The 21190-nt window shown below is 44.0% G+C and overlaps 1 protein-coding gene across 6 annotated transcripts in view; it reads left to right on the top strand.

Moving 5' to 3' along the window:
* chid1 (chitinase domain containing 1) overlaps positions 1–19209 on the top strand; it is a 132890-nt gene extending 113681 nt beyond the window's left edge. For 2 of the 6 annotated variants that reach the window (XM_041198460.1, XM_041198459.1), the window contains 5 exons: positions 5115–5195; positions 5867–5909; positions 6744–6938; positions 16133–16213; positions 18891–19209. In XM_041198460.1, the coding sequence (XP_041054394.1) occupies positions 5115–5195; positions 5867–5909; positions 6744–6938; positions 16133–16213; positions 18891–18989 (499 nt within the window). In that variant the 3' untranslated portion in view covers positions 18990–19209. The remainder of the gene's footprint in view (positions 1–5114; positions 5196–5866; positions 5910–6743; positions 6939–16132; positions 16214–18890) is intronic. The other 4 variants (XM_041198461.1, XM_041198462.1, XM_041198463.1 and 1 more) reach the window with 4 other exon arrangements.
* The last annotated feature ends 1981 nt before the right edge of the window (positions 19210–21190 follow it).

Here is a 21190-nt window from a genome sequence, read left to right as displayed (position 1 = left end):
CGGCACTCTCAGTTAGGCTGCATTTATCCTCAGCTTGAAATGGATGCAGACCAACTGAGCATGAAGACATCAAGCACTTGCCTGCCAGGCATTAAAATGCCTCCTCTTGTAGCCTTGGACCTGGCCCTTGCCAAGTCCAAAATGCACATGTCATTGTGAATAAATAACACACTTCAGCTTCAGTACATCCTCGGTCCTACTCCATTGCTCCCCTACACATTGTCTCAAGCAACCATGTTCACTTCCAGATGCTGCCTGCCAGAAATGACCATTTGAAATTAGCATCAGTGACCTCGGCTAGTGCTCAGGTGAGGGAGCACAAAGCACTGCATCCCTAGATTGTGATGGGAGCCTTGTCCCTGCAAGATACACAACTACAGGGTGAGAGAGACACAAGGTCGGACGTTCAAGCACCGGGAGAATAATGTGGCTGAGAGGGGCCGAGCTTCGTCACCTTGAGGTGGCAAGGTGCCCCCACTTATTGTTCAGCTTATCAGGTATACAACGGAAAGTCGAAAATGTAGTTGGCTGACAGCAGCGCACTTGAGCCGTGAGTGTGGGCTCATAGCATGAAAACACTGCCGAGAGACAGGGCACAAACACATCTCTCCTTGTACACGGCACCTTCACTTTTCACGAATGCAGATGAGTTAGGAGAACATCTTGACCTCAATCTTACACAGCCAAGAATAAACATGAGATGACCCTGCAAAGCATGTGAACAAGGTTCATTCCACAAGTACGCTTAACATTAAGATCGAAACATCACTGATGTCAAGGATGATGTGCTAAAGGGGCACACACTGCGGTAATATGGAAGCACACTACTTTGGTGAGAGGCCCATGATAGCGACGTATCACTAAGTCGGGGGAGGGACTGTGGCATCACACCTGATTGACTGCAACACAGCTCTGGATAAAAATGATGCAGACACAAGAGATGTGAAATGGGTGCGATTTTATTACATTTGTATACATGTTATAAACACACATGCCACTGTTGTGCTCCTAGATCTCCGTAACCTTCCTAACCTTACCACTACGTCTTTGGTTCTTGCCTCCTGTATAGCACTCTGCAGTAATCATTACATTGTGAGACATTCCCTCCTGTACAGTAGTACTCTGTAGTAATTATTACACTGAGACCCTGCCTCCTGTACAGTACTTTGTTGTGATTATTACACTGTGAGACTGGCCTCCTGTACAGTACTTTGTAGTAATTATTACACTGTGAGACTGGCCTCCTGTACAGTACTCTGTAGTAATTATTACACTGTGAGACCTGCCTCCTGTACAGAAATGTGCAATAAGTATTACATTTTGTGTTGAAAGTATATCTTTGGAACTTTTTGACTCCTAATATTCGCTATTTGATAGCTAATCATTTTTCTGCTGGTCAGAGTAGAAATTGATCATACTTTATTATTCAAACTTCTTATTGTCAATTAACCGTTGATAATGCTACAACGAACTTGTTCATTTTCTCAGGTTGATTTAGAGGTATTGGATTTCTTGATTCTGTCCAGTCTGTGTTTGAGCATTAAGCTTGCATCACTCCTTACCACTACCTCACTACTATCCCCAGCTCCTCCATCCACCCCTGGCTTGCCTGTCCCACCTATGTTGGAAACAGCACTTGATGGAAGGATGGAGGGGAGCCAAGGGTGTGGGAGAGACATGTCAGGGGAATGGAGAGGGGCTGGAGGGTGCAGAGGGGGAGAGGAGCTGGTGCGGGGGGAGGTGTGTGGGAGTGGAGCTGGGTAGCATTAATGTCTGAGGGTCAGAGCCCAGCAGGCTTTAAAACCGTTATAACAGTGTTAAGTGTATTTTAAATATTGTGCGTTTTAAGAAGTGCCCTAATTATTTTGATATATTAAAAATAACATATCTGGCATTGAGCTGAACCCAAACCTGAAGGAGTGTGTCCTCAACTTGCAAAGTCCAAAAGGAGCATGACTTTACTGGCAATGTGCCAAACTGGGATCCCAGGCTGCTTGTCCAGACAATAGGCCCTGCACACTACATGACAGAAAGATCTGGACCAATGAGACTGCTCATAGAGCCCTGCTTCATTGTTTCCTTCCTTATATTTGACGTTAATGTTCACTTTTGCCATGTACAGGCTATCTGTAATGATGCCCTGTTACAATGCAGTAAGTTCAGTATGAAATTGTGTTCAAACACATTGAAAGTGAGTATTTCCACCCTTGCCATAAAATCCTTTCTGCCTCTCCTGTAGCTGTTGATTCCTGACCGGTGATTTGAGTGCCGTTGTTCTCTGATATTTTGGGGGTGGGGTGCAGCACATTCGAGCTGAACATCAAGCTACGTTGTCTGGAGGGTGGAGGGTCACTGGTTAATGCTTGCTGGAGAATCCGTGAACAGACGAATTAAATGCATCATTCCCAAAATGAATAGTTTACAGTTGTTGGGAGGTGTCTGTGACAGCATGATCTGTAGCTTTCTAAAAGAGAAACTCACTTCCTCTGCTTACATTTCACCCTTGCTTTATTAATTTTTAGTTTGATGGGGTGTTGGTGTCTCATGGTTCATATGGTTGTGAGTAAGATAAGTATGGCTCCTTGAGCAGTGAATGTCCGTGTATTCATGTGTTGTATCCAGGAAAGTTTGAGTACTCGACACTCGTCACATTCAGCAGATAGCTCTGTTCCCATTGACTCCACTGTGGCTTTACCAGCCTCCAGCTTGTCATCTCATGGTGCTTCATTGACACTGTATGCTGAACAGATCATGAAAGTCTGAACCACCAAGTGATGCCAGGTCTCCCAGTGCTGAGCAACCCGACTACAGACAGTGAGCTCGTACAAGAATTGAATGGGGTATCACACCATTCTGCAGCGACCTCACACACCATACCCTCTTCATGTGAAGAAAAGGTCAAGGAGTAGCATTGCTTGTAGTTTGGGAGTGAGGGTGAACCTGGCAGAGGCAGGAGAACAATGAGGGAGTGATGCACTGAGGAATAGTTAAATCTGAAGTTTGATATGTGTTGGCCCAGTGACATGGCAGCACTGTCTGCCCCAGTCGTGACCTGTTTAGATTTTTTTAGACAACTATTTCTCTGATTCTATTTATGGGCAAAAAGCAGAGATGTAGGACTAGGCACGACTGCTCTTTCAAGGAGCTGATGCAGGCACGACGGGCTGAATGCACTCCTGCATTGTAGTTCCTACAATTGCATCCAAAGTTATCTATGTCCTTCATACGTCAGCAGGAGGACATACATGACCATGTAGCCTTCTGTAGGTTTAAGGGTTAAATTGAATTGCAAGCCTTAAGAGAGCTCTAGTATAGAGGGTTAATGTTAAATATATAAATATATAGTCTATAGTGTCAGTGATGTAAGATCCATGACAACAGAGCATGGAGAGAGAGAGAGTTCTATGAAGAGCCTTGTGCTAAGCCAATAATATATATATAATGTTCAATAAAAGATAAATTTTACCAAAAGTCTTGCCTCCAGTATTATCTGAGAGCCCAAATCATGAACAGCCCCCTCTAAGACCCACAATGATTATAACAGATGATGACAATGGAGAACATGACAAAACAAGCAACAAGTGAAAAGCCCAGTGACTAGAAGAAGCCTCAAGAGAAGGGATTCTTAGGCAAGGACAGTGCGAGAAAGTTACCAATGCAATTCCAAAAAGGACGACAGTGAAGGGAAACCATGGAGAAAATCCTGCCTTTACCAGAGTGCTTCCACCATGTGGAAGGCCCAGATCAAGCCGAGATGTGGCAGATCTGGAATTGCAGGTTTGCCAGATACAGAACCGCTTCAGGACTAGCAATGAGCAGGCCAGTATCTTACTCTACACTATAGGCAATAGAGCAGATGACATAATGGTCAGACAGGGCATAAACAAAGTCACGGCGACGTATGAAGAGGTTATCAAAGTATTTGATACTTATTTTAGCCTTTGAAGGAACACATTTTCAAGAGGACAAAGTTCAATAGACATACCCAAAGACCAGGAGAGAGCGTAGATTCCTTCATTAACAATTTATATTGGCTAGCTGAGAATTGTGAAGATGGAGCCCTGGAAGACAAATTAATTCGAGATCGCATTGTTGGTCTCTTAGAGGAAACTTTTATCAGATTTTATACAGTCTAGGGAAGATGTGACCCTATTGAAGGCTGTGCAGTTAACAAGGCAGGCAGAAGTGAGAACCAAAATCAGATTTATATTTGAAGTGAGAAGGAAATCTCATGGAGCAAAGCGGCTGACGTAGTACAGTTTGCAGGACATAAAAGTAGCAGCGACCTAATTCAAAACCGGGAAAGAGTGACAAAGACATGGCAGCCACCATTATTCAATGTTTTCATTGTAGCTGGAAAAGGCTGCAGTGGCGTGAAGAGCACCCTGCCAAAACAGAGTGCCATTCCTGCAAGAAGAGAGGCCATTTTAAATCGCTATGCTGCATCAAAAAGCTCCTAACACAAAAGTTAGAGGAGAAACAACTGAGATCATCTAGTATTCAAGACGTTTACAGATTCTGTGGATTTGACCATACAACTAGTTTACCCAGGTACCCACAAGCAAATGGAAAAGCCAAAAGAGGCCTTCTAACCCTTCTAAAAAATCACAGGATGACATTTATTAGATTATTTTTAGGAAGGTACTTTCATTTGATTTTGGATACCAATTTAGCGCTATTGAGCTACTGTTCCACAGTACTTCAGAATGGTTTGGCCATCATCAGAATTTCTGGTGGGAGGAAGACTATGGGCTTCTTCACATGACAACAGAGTATGCTGAGAGTTCTATGTAGAGCCTCGTGCTAAGCCTGTACTTAGTACAGTATAATGTAGTTAGTATAATGTTCAATGCTTGTAAAGTTTGCTAACAGCCTTACCTCCAGGATTATCTGAAATTCAAGATTACGAATAACCTCATCTAATACCCATAATGATAATAACAGACTCACTATTTCTGCGTGGATGCAAGTTCAGTAAGGCACATTATAGCACTAAGTGGAGCTTAAGCTTGGAGGGAGTAGGACTACAGACTGAGAGCTAACATGCTAATTATTAGCAGGCTTCATCTCAGAGCTCAGAATTAGCTGATCAATGATGGTTTTATTTTTTTTAGATATATCGAGATTCTGAAAGATCACAAGGTAAAGCTCCTTTGGGATGAGCAAATTGCTGAACATTACTTTAATTATAAAAGGTAAGCATTTTTTTTAAAAATTCTCTTAAATAGCATATCAATCGTTAAAGCTCCTTGACATCATTTGCTCCTGTGTTCTTCTCTACTTGCCGCCTCTACCCTCTGTGCTAGATCTCACCATTCTCCCCGTGGTGCCTATCCTCAACGCTACTATGCTGAAACATCAAATTTCAAAAACTACTAAGCAATTAGCGGGGTTAATGGGTAAAGAGAGGGTATAGAAGGGATAAATGAATGATGAGAGGGTACGGAGAGGTTAATGGGTGATCAGCAGGTATAGAGCGGTTAATGAGTGAGTCAAATATAGAGCAGTTAATGGGGGATGAGAGGCTTTAGAGGGATTAATGAATGATGAAATGGAATAGAGGGGTTAATGGGGAATGAGCGGGTATAGAGGGGTTAGTGGGGGCTGAGAAGCTTATGGATGGGTTAATGGGTGAGTGATTTACAGGGTGATTGCTTTACGGAGAGGTTAATGGATGAGTGGCTTATGGAAGGTTTAATAGATGAGTGGTTGATGGAGGGGCTGATGGGCGGGTCGCTAATAGAGGGATTAATGGGTGAGGGGGTAATGGGTGAGTGGTTGAGGGGGTGTGGCTGATGGAAGGGTTAATGGGGGATTGCGAATCATTGTCAAACATTCACTCTGAACAGGAGAATTTTTTTTTTAGGCACCAGGGTGGGAAACATGTTGTGTTTTACCCGACGTTAAAGGTAAGAAAGTTAATGAATCTCATTAGGAATTCCTGCAATAAGTTTCAAACTCCTGTATGAGCCCTCTGTGCCTGTGCAGTATATCAGTAATGTTGGTCAGGCTCCATAACATACCCTCATTCCTGGTTGGGCTAAATCTGAACTGGAAAATTTCAATGTCACCTCTACTCCTCAATCCCTTTGATAATGGACACCCCCCTGTAACCCTCACAAGATGCAGCACACTATGGAATCATAGACTGACACAGCACAGAAAGAGGCCTTTCAGCCCTTCCTGCCTTTATCAGCCCTTTGAAACAGCTACCCTGCTGTTTGTTCATAGCCTTGAAATGTTCTTTCCTGCAAATGTTTATCCAGTTCCCTTTGGATTCGGAGTCTGATTTGAGCAACCAGTGCAATCCGCATTCACAACAGCTTGCCACATTTAAAATGGTTTCCTCATGTCTCCTCTGGTTCCTTCGTCAATCACCCTAAATCTTCGTTCTCTGGTTACTGAACCTTCTGCCACTGAAAGCACACTCTCCTTATTTGCTCTGTCAGAGACATTCATGATTTTGAACACCTCTATCAAATCTCTTCTTAACCCTCTCTGCTTGAAGGGCAACAATCCCAGCTTCTCCAGTAGCCCCATGTCACTGAAGTCCCTCATCCCTGGTATCACCTTAGTACATTTCCAGCACGCCAACTCTGAGGCTGAGACACCGTTCTTAAAGTGTGGTGCTCAGAATTAGCCACACTACTCCAACTGGAATCGAACAATATTTTATAAAGTTTTGCTTTTGTATGCTAAATAAACATTTACAGAGCTAAGGATTCTCTTTGCTTTTTTAACAGCCTTCTCAACTACAAAAAATTAAGATTGTCTCTGTATCTGGACCTCCTTTAAAATTGTTCTATTTAGCTTATATTGCCTTAGTGTCAGCCATGGTTCATTCTCACCTGAAACAGAAGTTTGTGGGTTCAAGTATCACTCCTGAGGGAGTACTGCTCTGTTGGAGATGCTATCTGTCAGATGAGACGTCAAACCAAGTAAGTACCTGCTCTCTCAGGTAGATTCGAAAGATTCCATGGCACTATTTCAAAGAAAAATAGGGGAGTTATTTCTGGTGCCCTGACTAACCCCTCAATGAACATCTCAAAACAGATTATCTGATCGTTATCACGTTCTGTTTGTGGGAGCTTGCTGTGCACAAATTGGTTACCATGTATTCTACAATATTGACTACATTTCAAACTGCTTCATTGCACTTTGAGGCTTCCTGTGGTCATGAAAGTTGCTATATAAATGCAAGCCTTCATACAATAATCTATCACTTCACACTTCACCTCCCACGTGTCTGCCCATTTCACCAGCCTCTCCAAATCCTCCTGAAGTCTGTTACAATCCTGCTCATTGCTTACGCCTTTCATGCCATTTAAAAACATTGAAATTATTAACTGTATACCCTGGTCCAGATCATTCATATGAGTAGTGGTCCCATTACCAATCCCTGGGGAACAGCACTATATACTTCCTCCAGTCCAGCGCTCACCACAACTCTCTGATTTCTGCCTGTTAGTCACTTTGAGATCCATATAGCTGCTGACTCTTCACTTTAGCTAGCAAATCTGTATGTGATCTTTTGAAAGTGCATATACACAATGTGAACCACACTACCATCAACCATTTCTGGTAATTCATCAAACAACTTATTAACTTGAATAAATCCATGTTGACTTTTGTTTACTTTGTCAAATACCAATTAATTTTTCCCTGAGTTTTGCCTGTGAAAGTTTGCCACCACTGGCATTTAGTGTGATAATGCAGTGTTTATCTCTCTCTCTCTCTCTTTTTGAACCTTGGTGTACCTCTGCAGATCTCCAGTGCTCTGGCACCCCTAATGCATCTAAACTATTTCATTTAATCTAATATTGTTCTTAATTTCTCTTGTTAGCCACAGTTAAATCATTTTGTGGGGTTATTATCCCTTAATGGAATTTATCTATTTTGTGAATAATCAATTATTTCTTTAAGTGTTTGCCATTGCTTATCATTTTTACTCTTTCATGGCGTTGCTGGCAATGCCAACATTTATTGCCCATTCCTAATTGCCCTTGAGAAGATGGTGATGAGCTTCCTTCTTGAACCACTGCAGTCCATAGGTACACCCACAGTGCTGTTAGGAAGGGAATTCCAGGATTTTGACCCAGCAACAGTGAAGAATCAGCGATATATTTCCAAGCCAGGATGGTCAGTGACTTGGAGGGGAACTTCCAGGTGGTGATGTTGCCATGCACCCACTGACCTTGAACTTCTAGATGGTAGAGAGGACCTAGGTTTAGAAGCTGCCGTCTATGGAACCTTGGTGAGTTCCTGCAGTGTATCTTGTAGATGGTACACACTGCTGCTATTGTGTGTCGGTGGTAGAGGGAGTGAATGTTTGTGGATGGGGTGCCAATCAAGAGGGTTGCTTTGTCCTGGACAGTGTCAAACTTCTTGAGAGTTGTTGGAGCTGTACTCATCCAGGCAAGTGAGAGTATTCCATCACACTCCTGACTTGTGCCTTGTAGTTGCTGGACAGGCTTTAGGGAGACAGGCGATGAGTTACTCGCTAGAGGATTCCTAGCCACTGGCCTGCTCTTGTAGCCACAGTATTTATAAGCTGGTCGAGTTCAGTTTTTGGTTAATGGATCTTGATAATGGGGGATTCAGTGATTGTGGTGTCATTGAATGTCAAGGGGTGATGGGGATTCTCTCTTGTTGGAGATGGACATTGCCTGACACTTGTGTGGCAAGAATGTTACTTGCCACTTATCAACCCAAGCCTGAATATTGTCTAGGTCTTGCTGCATTTGGACATGGACCGCTTCAGTATCTGAGTAGTCACGAATGGTGCTGAACATTGTGCAATCATCAGCGAACACCCTCATTTCTGACCTTATGATGGAAGGAAGGTCATTGATGAAGCAGTTGAAGATGGTTGGGCTGAGGACACTACCCTGAGGAACTCCTGAAGTGATGTTTCTGTACTGAGATGATTGATTTCCAACAACCAGAACCATCTTCCTTTGTGCTAGGCATGACTCAAACCAGCGGAGAGTTTTCCCCCTGATTCCCATTGACTCCAGTTTTGCTATGGCTCCTTGATGCCACACTGGGTGAAATGCGGTCTTGATGTCAAGGGCAGTCACTCTCACCTCACCTTGGGAGTTCAGCTCTTTAGTCCATGTTTGGATCAGGGCTGTAATAAGGCCAGGAGCTGAGTGGCCCTGGTGGAACCCAAACTGCATGTCAGTGAGCAGGTTATTGCTGAGTAAATGCCGCTTGATAGCACTGTTGATGAACCCCTTCCATCGCTTTACTGATGATAGAGAGTGGACTGATGGAGCGGTAATTGGCCGGGTTGGATTTGTAATGCTTTTTGTGCACAGGCCATACCTGGGCTGTTTTTCACATTGCCAGGTAAATGCCAGTGTTGTAACTGTACTGGAACAGTTTGGCTACGGGCGTGGCAAGTTCTGGAGCACAAGTCTTCAGGACTATTGCCGGAATGTTGTCCAGGCATCTGTGATGCTGGGGACCTCCAGAGGAGGCTGAAATGGATCATCCACTTGAGACTTCTGGTTGAATCAAATGCTTCAGCCTTCTCTTTTGCACTAATGTGCTGGGCTCCTCCATCATTAAGGATGGGGGTATTTGTGGAGCCTCCTCCTCCAGCGAGTTGTTTAATTGTCCACCGCCATTCATGACTGAATGTGGCAGGACTGCAGAGCTTAGATCTGATCCATTGGTGTGGGATCGCTTAGCTCTGTCAATCACTTGCTGCTTATGTTGTTTGGCACACAAGTAGTCCTGTGCTGTAGCTTCACCAGGTTGACACCTCTGCATTCTTCATTAAACCAGGGTTGATCCCCTGACTTGGTGGTAATGGTAGAGTAGGGGACATGAAGTTACAGATTGTGGTTGAATACAATCCTGCTGCTGATGGCCCAAAGCACCTCATGGATGCATGGTTTTGAGTTACTAGATTTGTTCAAAATCTATCCCATTTAGCATGATGGTAGTGCCACACAACACGATGGAGGGTATCCGCAATGTGAAGGCAGGACTTCGACTCCACAAGGACTGTGTGGGGCTCACTCCTACCAATACTGTCGTGAAAATGTGCAACTACGACAGGTAGATTGATGAGGACAAGATCGAACAGATTTTTCCCACTTGCTGGTTCTCTCACCATCTGCTGCAGACCCAGTCTAGCAGCTTTGTCCTTTAGAATTCAGCCAGTTCGGTCAGTCGTGGTGCTCCTGAGCCACTCTTGGTGATGGATGTTGAAGTCCCCAGCCCAGAGTACAATCTGGGCCCTTGTCACCCTCAGTGCTTCTTCCAATTGATGTTCAAATGGAGGAGTACTGATTCATCAGCTGAGGGATTATGTGGAAGGTAGTAATCAGCAGGAGGTTTCCTTACCCAATTTTGACCTGATGCCATGAGATTTCATGGAGCCCAAAGTTAATGTTGAGGACTCCCAGGGAACTCCTGACCATATATTACTGTGTTGCCACCTCTGGTATGTCTGTCCTACGGGTGAGACAGGACATACCCTGGGATGGTGATGCCTGGGACATTGTAAAGTATGATTCTGTGAGTATGACTCTGTCAGACTGTTGCTTGACTAGAAAATGCTGGAAAAACTCAGTAGGTCTGGCAGCATCTGTAGAGAGAGAGAAACAGTTAACGCTTCAACTCCGCATGACTCTTCTTCAGAACTGAAGAGAGGCAGAAATGTAATGGACTTTATACTGTTGAAGTGGGGGTGAAGCAAAATAGAAGGTCAGGGATAGGTGGCAGCTCACGAGAGATTTGACAAAGATGTCTTGGACACAAGACTAAAGGAGTGATAATGATAATGCTAAAGACTAAGGCAGGTGTTAATAGTGGCGTAAAAGGTCAAATAGCAGAATGTGTTAGTAGCAGAGCAAGGGTCGGTGCTCTCTGAAAGCAAAACATAAGAACGAGTTACAGACTGGCCCTTGTGGGGGGAAAAAAAATCAAAATGGAGGACAGAGTTCATGATCTGAAGTTTCTGAACTTTAATATTGAGTCCTGAAGGCTGTGGAGTGCCTAATCGGAAGATAAGTTGCTGTTCCTCCAGTTTGCATTGGGCTTCACTGAAACATTGCAGCAAACCGAGGACAGAAATGTGAACAAAATGCCTTACTGAAATGACATGCAACCAGAAAGTTGGGGGTCATGCAGACTAAGTGAAGGTGTTCCACAAAGCCATCACCCAGTCTGTGTTTAGTCTCCCCAGTGTAAAGGAGTTGCTTGACTAGTCTGTGAGACAGCGTTCCTAATTTTGGCACAAGTTACCACCTACTTACAAATTTGCAAGGAAGACTCTGCAAGGTCGACAGGTCTGGGTTTGCTATTGTCATTTCCGATGCCTAGGTCAATGCTAGGTGGTACACCCAGTTCAATTCCTTTTAGACCTTGTAGCGCTTTGGTAGAACTGAATGGTTTGCTAGGCCATTTCAGAGGCATTTAAGAGTCAACCACATTATTGTGGGTCTGGAATCACATGTAGGCCAGACCAGGTAAGGGCAGCAAATTTCCTTCCTTAAAAGACATTAATGAACCAGATGGGTTTCTACAACAATCGATGATACTTTGATGGTCACCATTACTGAGGCTAGCTTTATATTCCAGATTCATTAACTGAATTTGAATTCAATGTTATGATTTGAACCTATGTCCTAGAGAATTAGCTCTGGGTTACTAGCCCAGTGACATTACTATTATGCCACTGCTTTTTCCAATGTTGAACCAGCACATGCAGATGGAATGTTTGTATCTGCATTATTGCTTCTTCCAAAGACCTACCATTGTTGAATTGTTGGAAAACGTGCTGGGGAATGGGATGAGGCCAGGTGGATCGTTCTTCAGCTGGCACAGATAGGATGGGCAGAGCGGCCTCATTCTGTGCCATAACTTTTTCTACATCTTCTAAATTTTCTAAATGCCTGAAAAGGAGGAAAGTGTAGAGATGTGGAGAGAGGGCTGGGGAGTGACAGTGGAATGGCTTCTGTCCAGAGCCAGCACAGACATGATGGGCTGAATGGCCTCCTTGTGTGCTGTAACGATTCTATGATTCTAATCACTGTTTTGGCTACCAGTTTTTAGTTGTAGTCCACCCTGGCCTGATTACTCTTCATTCACTGCAATTAGCTCTCCTCCGGTTATGGGGAGATTGTGGCATAGTGATATTGTCACTGGACCAGTAATCCAGAGACCCAGAGTAATGCTATGGGGACCTGGGTTTGAATCCCATCACAGCAGATGGTGGGATTTGAATTAAGTAAAAATCTGGAATTAAGAGTCTAATGATGGCTACAAATCAATTGTCAAAAAAACCCATCTGGTTCACCAATGTCCTTTAGGTAAGGAAATCTGCCATCCTTACCTGGCCTGGCCTACATGTAAGTCTTAAATGCCCTCTGAATCAGGGCAATTAGGTATGGGCAATGAATGCTGGAACCCCATAAACAAATTTTAAAAAATACTTTTATGCTTGATTGTTCCTTGTGCGTCCCCTCACTACATCATCCTTTTCCAGTACTGTAATAGCTTATTTTATCAATACTGCTACCACTCCCATCCCTATCTCTGAATCCCTTGAAGCCAGGGATATTAAATTCCAAATTCTCTGCTGCTTTGGGCTATTGAAACTTAGTTGGTAAATATGATAATCCCTAAGGATGACCATTCACTTACTGCCCTGAATGCTTCATAGCCGCTGGCTGACCACCTCCAGGAATGTCAAATCCAGGACATTTTCAGCCTTCCCAACCGCAATGACCTGCACTGAGTCCAGCTGCTCTTCAAGCTCAGAAATCCCTAACTCGAGCGGCAGGAGGCAGTTCCTGCTCCCATGGTTAACTTGAAGTGTCCTGCTGTTCTCATGTGGTTCAGGGATGAAAGGCAACAGATCTCAGCTGCCCCTGCATTCTATTTCCAGTCTGCTTATAGATTGTTATCTTTATATTATATGTACATCTGTTACGTGGTTTACCCTTGAAACTCCTTAACTCCTACTTTAGTTCTTTATTTAATTTTTGCAACCAACAGATTCTTTTATAATACAATTTCAAATTGTTTTTGTATACTTCCCTATTGCAGTTTATTTTACCCCTCAATACTCTTGATTTCTTAGCCTCCAATCTCTGCATTGCTCTCCCTGTCCCTGTCTCTCTCTCCGTGCCTGTCCTGTACTGATATTCCTCAATCTTCCTGTGACGCTTTCTCTGTCTGTCTCTCTCTCTCTCTCCCTGCACCCCCATGATGTTCTCCCCCTCTCTCTCATGCTTCTCTCTCTTCCCATGCCTGCTCTGTACTGATATTCCCCAATCACCCTGCCGCTCTCTCTCTCCCTGTCTCTCTCTTTCTCCCTCTCTCTGTGTGTGTCTCTCTCTCTCTCCCTGTGTCTGCCCAGTACTGATATTCTTCAGTCCTCTTGCGATGCTCTCTCCGTCTCTCTCCCTGTGCTTCCTGTGACTCTCCCTCTCTCTCTCTCTGCCTCTCTCCGTGCCTGCCCTGTACTGATATTCCTCAACCCTCCTGCGATGTTCACCATCTCTATCTCTTTTCCAGTACCTGCCCTGTACTGATGTTCTTCAATCTTCCTGCGACGCTTTCTCTTACAGCATCTCTGTTTAGGGGAGGTGCTGACATGGTGGTATCGTCATCGGACTAGTACTCTAGATACCCAGGATAATGCTCTGGGGATCCGGATTCAAATCCCACCATGGCAGATGGTGAAATTTGAATTTAATAAAAAATCTGCAATTAAAAATCTAATGATGAAACCACGAAACCACTGTTGAATGTCATAAAAACTCATCTGGTTCACTAATGTCCTTTAGGGAAGGAAATCTGCTGTCCTTACCTGGTCTGTAACACAGCAATGTGCTTGACTCATAAAAGCCCGCTGAAATGGCCTTGCAAGCCACTCAGTTGTCAAGGACAATTGAGAATGGACAATAAATGCCGACCCAGCCAACGATGCCCACATCACATGAACGGATATATTTAAAAATCCTCACGTGATGCTTTCTTTTTCTCTTTCTCTCTCTCTCTCTCTCCCTGTGCCTGCCCTGTACTGATATTCCTCAATCCCCCTGCCGCTCTCTCTGTCTCTCTCCCTGTGCCTGTGCTGTACTGATATTCTTCTATCCTCCTGTGATGCTCTCTCTGTCTCTGTCTCTCTCCATGTGCCTGCCCTGCACTGATGAATCTCAATCCTGCTGAAATGCTCTCTCGTTCTCCGTCTCTGTCTAGGTGAGGTGGTGGTACGGTGGTATTGCCACAGAACTAGTAATCCAGATACTCAGGCTAATGCTCTGGGGATCCGGGTTCAAATCCCTTGGCAGATGGTGAATTTGGATTCAATTAAAAACTCTCTCTCTCTCCTTGCCTGCCCTGTACCGATATTCCTCGATCCTCCTGTGACACTCTCACTGTCTCTCACTCTGTCTGACCTAGTCTGAAATTCCTCAATGCTCCTGTGACGCTGTCTCTGTCTCTCTCTCCCCATGCCTGTGCTGTACTGATATTCCTCAATCCTCCTGCGATGCTCTCTGTCCTGTCTCTCCCTGTGCCTCCTCTGTACTGATATTCATCAATTCTCATGCGATGCTTTCATTGTCTCTGTCTCTCTCCCCGTAAACCCCTTCTGCACACTCTCTCTAAATGTATTCACATCCTTCCTATAGTGTAACACCCAGAACTGTACACAATACTCCAGCTGATGTCGAACCAGTGCCTTATGTAACTCCCTGCTCTTGTACTCTGTGCCCCTATTAATGAAGCCTAGAATACTGTATGCTTTAGAAACAGCCCTCTCTATCTGTCCTGCCACCTTTAATGACTTATGTACATATTCACCCAGGCTTGTCTGCTCCTGCACACCCTTTAGAATAGTATCTTTTATTTCGTATTGTCTCTCCAAGTTCTTTGTACCAAAGCGCATCACCTCACACTTGTCCGCATTGTCATCTGCCACCTATCTACCCACTCTACCAATGTGTCATTGTCCTTTTGAAGTTTTACACTGTCCTCCTCACAGTTTACAATTCTCCCAAGTTTTGTGTTGTCCGCAAACTTTGAAATTGTCCCCTGCACATCAAGATCTTGACCATTTAGATATATCAGGAAAAGCAAGGGTCCCAATACCGATCCCTGGGGAACTCCACTACAAGCTTTCTTCCACCCCAAAAAATACCCATTAACCATTACTCTGTTTCCTATCCCTTGGCTAATTTTGTATCCACATTGCTACTGTCCCTTTTATTCCAAGACCTATAACTTTCCTCAAGTCTGTTGTGTGGCACCGTATTGAACGCCTTTTGGAAGTCCATATACGCCACACCATCAGCCTTGCCCTCAACAACCATCAGTTACCTCTTCAAAAAACTCTAGCAAGCTAGTTAGACACGATTTTCCTTTAACAAAACTATGCTGACTCTTCCAAATCAATCCACATTTTTCCACGTGACTATTAATTCTATCCCGAATAATTGTTTCTAGAAGTTTCCCCACCACCGAAGTTAAACTGACTGGTCTGTAGTTGCAGGGCAGATCTTTACAACCTTTTTTGAACAAGGGCGTAATGTTTGCAATTCCCCAGTCCTCCAGCACCTCCCCCGAATCCAGGGAACATTGAAAGATTATTGCCAGTGCCTCTGCAACTTCCACTCTCATTTCCTTCAATATTCCTGGATGCATCTCATCCGGTCCCAGTGTCTTGTCAACTTTAAGTACCGACAGCTTGTCCAACACCACCTCCTCATCAATTTTAAACCCTTCTAGTGACTGAGTTTCCTCCTCTGTCATCATAGCCTGGGCAGCATCTACCTCTTAGGTAAAGATCGATGCAAAGTATTCAATTAACACCTCAGCTATGCCTCTTACCTCTATGTGCAAATCCCCTTTATGGTCCCTAATCAGCCCTACTCCTCCTTTTACCACCCTCTTACTATTGATGTGCTTATAGAATACTTTGGGATTTCCTTTTATGTTAGCTGCCAGTCTTCTTTCATACTCCCTCTTTGCTTCTCATATTTGTTTTATCACGTCCTTTCTGAATCTTCTGCATTCAGTTTGATTCTCAATTATATTTGCTACCTGACACCTGTCATAAGTACACGTTTTCTCTTTTAACTTAATTTCTATCTCCATTGTCATCCAGGGAGCTCTGGATTTGTTTGCCGTACCCTTCGCTTTTGAGGGAACAAACCTTGACTGTGCCCAAACCATCTCCTCTTTGAAGGTAGCCCATTGTTCAGCTACTGTTTTTCCCATCAACTTTTGGTTCCAGCCTATCTGGCCCAGCTCCTTCTTGCCCCATTTGAAGTATGTTCTCTGCCAGTTGACTATACTTACTCTGGATTGACCAATGTCACTTTCCACCATCATCCTAAACCTTATAATGCAATGATCACTATCCCCTAAATGTTCCCCCACTGTCACTTGATCTACTTAGCCCACCTCATTCCCAAGAACCAGGTATAGCAATGCCTCCTTTCTTGTTGGACTGGCCACATACTGCTGTTAGAAATTGCCCTGAACACAATCTAGGAACGCTTGTCCCTCACAGCCCCTTACACTACCACTATCCCAGTTTATATACAAGTAATTAAAGTCCCCCATTATAACTACTCTATGATGTTTACACCTCCCTGTGTATTCCTCATTCCTCCTGTGGCGCTGTCTTTGTTTCTCTCCCCGTGCCTGCCCTGTACTGATATTTCTCAATCCTAATGCTACGCTCTCTTTCTTTGTCTCTCTCCCCATGCCTGTTCTGTACAAATATTCTTCAGTCCTCCTCCGATGCTCTCTCTTTCTGTCTGCCTCTCTCCCCATGCCTGCCCTGCACAGAAATTCTTCAATCCTCCTCCGATGCTCTCTATTTCTCTGTCTCTCTCCTCGTGCCTGCCCTGTACTGATATTCCTCAATGCTCCTGCGATGCTCTCTCTCTCCCTTTGCCTCCTGCAATGGTCTTTTGTTGTCTTTCCCCTTCCCTCCCTGTACTGATAAACCCCAAACCTCTCTCTATGCTCTCTACCGCTTTCTCCATGCTTGCTGATATTCTTCAATCCTCTCACAATGTTCTCTACCACTCTCCCCATGCCTGTAAGTGTATCAATGCCCTTCAGCTTCCTGCTTTGCTCCACTTTGTGGCTAAGCTTTCACCTGCCCACTTTCTGCCTCTTGGTGCTCCCTCACTAATGCTTTTTGATCTTGCTGCTTCTTTCTGCACCCTCAAAGCCTATAGTTTTGATCATGCTTTGGCATTCAGATTTCTTCCACTACTATTAAGTCTTTCCTCTGCTATGTGAAACACCATGGGAGACTCTTGTATATTTAACATGCTAAATGTGGGTTATTGAATTGGAACACTGCCGAGCCTGAGCTTTGTATTCAGAATTCACTATTCAATACCGTTCTTATTTCCTTAGTAAGTCTGTGTTACGAACCAAATTCTGTATTTTGAAGCAGTCTGATTGATGGCTGATGCTGTAATGGCATAATTTGTCCCATGGCGTTAAGGTGGTTTATCTAACCTGTCATTGATTGATGGGACAAGCCGTCATATGGACTCTGGCAGCCTGAGAGACACAGTGTTAGTCCAGAACAATGGCACAAACGGAAGCAAATCAGCATGTAAACATATACAGAAATGCATGTGGAAACACACCCATGCAGCATGCTCGCACTGATGCACGTTCACATAGGCACACTCACACACATACAAGCTGATGCACGCTCAAGCTCACACACATGTACACATGCCCGATTTCACACGTGCCCACCCGCGCACATGGCTGCACACTTGACCACCTACACATGTGCACAAATACATGCTGCACTCTGCTGAATCAGCTAGTTTATTCATGCACTTTTTCCTTTCCCCCATTCACCTGCCCCCCTACCCAATTCAGGACACATGCTGTACTGCAACTCCACACACCTTGTGTTCTTTAGCAAACTGTCCAGCTGTGGAAGACATCACAAATGAACATGATCCTTTGCTCACTCAATACATTTACTGTCAGTGAGGTTTACTGCCTAACAATCACCAGCTACACAGATTTTTCCCTCCTAAATCCAGGGGCACTGAGCCTCATCCAGCTTCTTACTGGCTAACCTAACATAGATTGCTGGTCAAAGTGGAGAGCCTCCTGGTCTGTCCGATGGAAACTCATGGTGAGAAACTGAAGTAACTGGAACCTGTAGCTTGAGCTGCTCAGTGAGTTTATGCCATCTTTATGGTTTCATTTCTTCCAAATATCAGCAGTCTTTAGTCAATTGAAAATATTTTCCTGAACCTTTTAGTGTCTGTTTCTACAAGATGCCTCTTTTCCCTCCAGTTATGCAGCTTTAAGTTATCAGTTAACGGTGGCCAGAGATGGAGACAGCTTAACATTTAAAAAATAAATTGTCTCTTTTTTTAAATCCACTGCCCACTCTCAATTTTAAGTGTTTATTTCCTGACAAGGTCCAAGGAAGTATTGTCTCCCGAGACTGACAGCTCCTGTGCTGAAACATATCACTGCAATATGTTCGATAAGAGTAGTGAGTGTCAATCAGAAGTAGTTTGATTGTTCAAAATTCCAGACAAGTTGATGGTCAGTGTGTAAGAGGTAAGATGGTGGAGTAAGTGGGCAGTATCCCACAGCTTTACTGGATGCTGAATAAAGAGCTCAGAATCTCCCAACACTTGTCCTGAATGAGCAACTAGTATCCGGGGGACAGAGTAGGCCAGTGAACGGGTATTTGAGTTTGGTGTGATTGAAATGTAGTTCTGTTGGGTCCACATTCAGACTGTATTTCAAAAGAGAAGGTGGTACATTGTAACCAGTCAGAGGCACTGATGGTGAAAACCACAGCGCACGATGAAGTGTGTACTGCAGAATTACTCATCCCTTGCACTCTTCTTTTACAGTCTATCCAGGCGAGATTGGAACTGGCTAAAGAGTTGAGCACTGGGATATCTATCTGGGAACTGGGACAAGGACTGGACTATTTCTACGACTTGCTATGAAAAGGTCGCTGAGCGCCACAAGGACGTGCCCTTGACAGCTTTGAGACTGTTTCCAAAAGCCCAACAGGCTGACCAGAGCCAATCAGTGTCACTCTACAGAGTTCCAGTGTCCAGCTGAGTTTTAGGAAAAATTTGAAGTTTAAATAAAAATTGAAACTTTAACCTGGAACTAGAAGTCCAGTTCCTAAAGCTCCTCTTTCAATAAAAGTTTCTATGAGAACTTCTCTGTCTGTTTGAGTTCCTTCTTTGATCTCCACAATAGACAAGTTTCCTGTCATAAGGTTCTCAGTCTGTGCTACCTTGTGCAACATCCACTTGTCTGGTTCTGATGATGTCATGATACATACTGGAGACGGGATTTAATTCCGACTCAAACAAAGGTTTTCTCAGACCCAGTAAACCAAAGCCCCGAGCAAAGGCCTGAACCTGATGCCAATTGCAGTCGAGGGGAATAACTGAAGTACATTTATTTCTAGGGATTTATTGCTTCTGAGAATGGAGCACAACCTGAGAGCGTGCTATGGGGAGACGGACTTGACCTTTAAGTTGCTGTTTGTGTGTACAGTCAGGTCAGTGTGTTGCTGCTGAAAATCTGACCACAGAACCACTGTGTCTTTGGCTGAGTTGACAGCACACCCACTTCTGTTAGCAGGTTACATTCAAACCCCATTTTCAGGACTTATGCTAACTTTATTGTGTGTCCAACTTTTAATGCTGTGTTGCATTATTGCCATGTTGTCAGAGGTATCGTCTTTATGGGATTGTAGAACATTACAACAAAGGAAGAGGCTGTTTGACACATCCTGTCTGTGTCAGTGTTTAGGCCCATGGGTCAGCCATGGTCCATGCCATATTCCAGCTCACTCCTGTTGGGAAACCATGTCTTCCAGAACTGTATTGTCTTTTAAACTTTGGAAGGACATTGCATTATTTGGACCTGGAAACAGACCTAGATTTTTTATTTTAAAAAAGTCATAAGTTTACCATGGACCGTGAGCAAGCATGCCTTTTCCAAGAAATCACATGACTTCAGGTAAATGACCAGCATAGCACTTGAGGAGCAGAGCTCTTCGCTCATTTAAACTGTAATTACTTTTATAGCTGGAAAAAGAAACTGCTTTAAAGGCAAAGGCCTGAGTAATTTACTGGAAATCACCTCACAGAGATGAGTTATGTTTTGAACTTAGTTGTGAATGAACTGAGAAAGGGAAAAGCTGCTCAGCTCACCCTCCTTGCCTTGCTTGAAATACAGTGTGGTTATCAGTATCCAGCTAGGAATCCTCATCTCAGGGGAACTTGTCTGTATGTGGAAACCCAAAAGGCTGAGAAGTGGAGGATTGATCCGGCTCTATTCTCCTTCATGCCAAAGCTCCATTAGTGAGAACCTCCAGATATCTACTGGGGCTAGCAGCCCATGCACCAGATCAATGGTATCAAAGTCCTTCAAACTTTATCCTTTTTTATAAAGTGTTTTCAACCGCCCATCTCTGCAGAGACCCTATTTGTTTGTCCTTTGTTTGTGTGTGTGTTGGGATATTTTAAAAGGGATAGATAGTTACACTTCCAGATGAAAAATTGTGTGTTAACTAGTTCTTGAATCTTTTTATAAAAAATTAGCTTGATTTCATCATAAATCAATCATTCTGAGTTTATTGAAAGAATCACACAGTGCAGAAGAGGCCCTTTGGCCCATCGAATCTACACTGACACATGAGAAACACCTGACCCAACTACCTAATCCCATTTACCAGCACTTGTCCCATGGCCTTGAATGTTATGACGTGCCAAGTGATCATCCAGGTACTTTTTAAAGGATGTGAAGCAACCCGCCTCCATCACCCTACGAGGCAGCGCATTCCAGACCGTCACCACCCTCTGGGTAAAAAAGTTTTTCTTCATATCCCTCCTAAACCTCCTGCCCCTCACCTTGAACTTGTGTCCCCTCATGACTGACCTTTCAACTAAGGGGAACAGCTGCTCCCTATCCATCCTTTCCATGTCCCTCATAATCTTGTACACCTCGACCAGGTCACCCCTCAGTCTTCCCTGCTCCAACGAAAACAACCCAAGACTATCCAACCTCTCTTCAGAACTTAAATGTTTCATCCCAGGCAATCCTGGTGAATCTCCTCTGCACCCCCTCCAGTGCAATCACATCCTTCCGATAATGTGGCGACCAGAGCTGCACACAGTACCTCCGG

The sequence above is a fragment of the Carcharodon carcharias genome, chromosome 10 (assembly GCF_017639515.1).
Source record: "Carcharodon carcharias isolate sCarCar2 chromosome 10, sCarCar2.pri, whole genome shotgun sequence".
NCBI classification, from domain to species: Eukaryota; Metazoa; Chordata; class Chondrichthyes; order Lamniformes; family Lamnidae; genus Carcharodon; species Carcharodon carcharias.
Note: the sequence above shows the minus strand (reverse complement) of the source record. Positions and strands in the feature narration are given on the sequence as shown.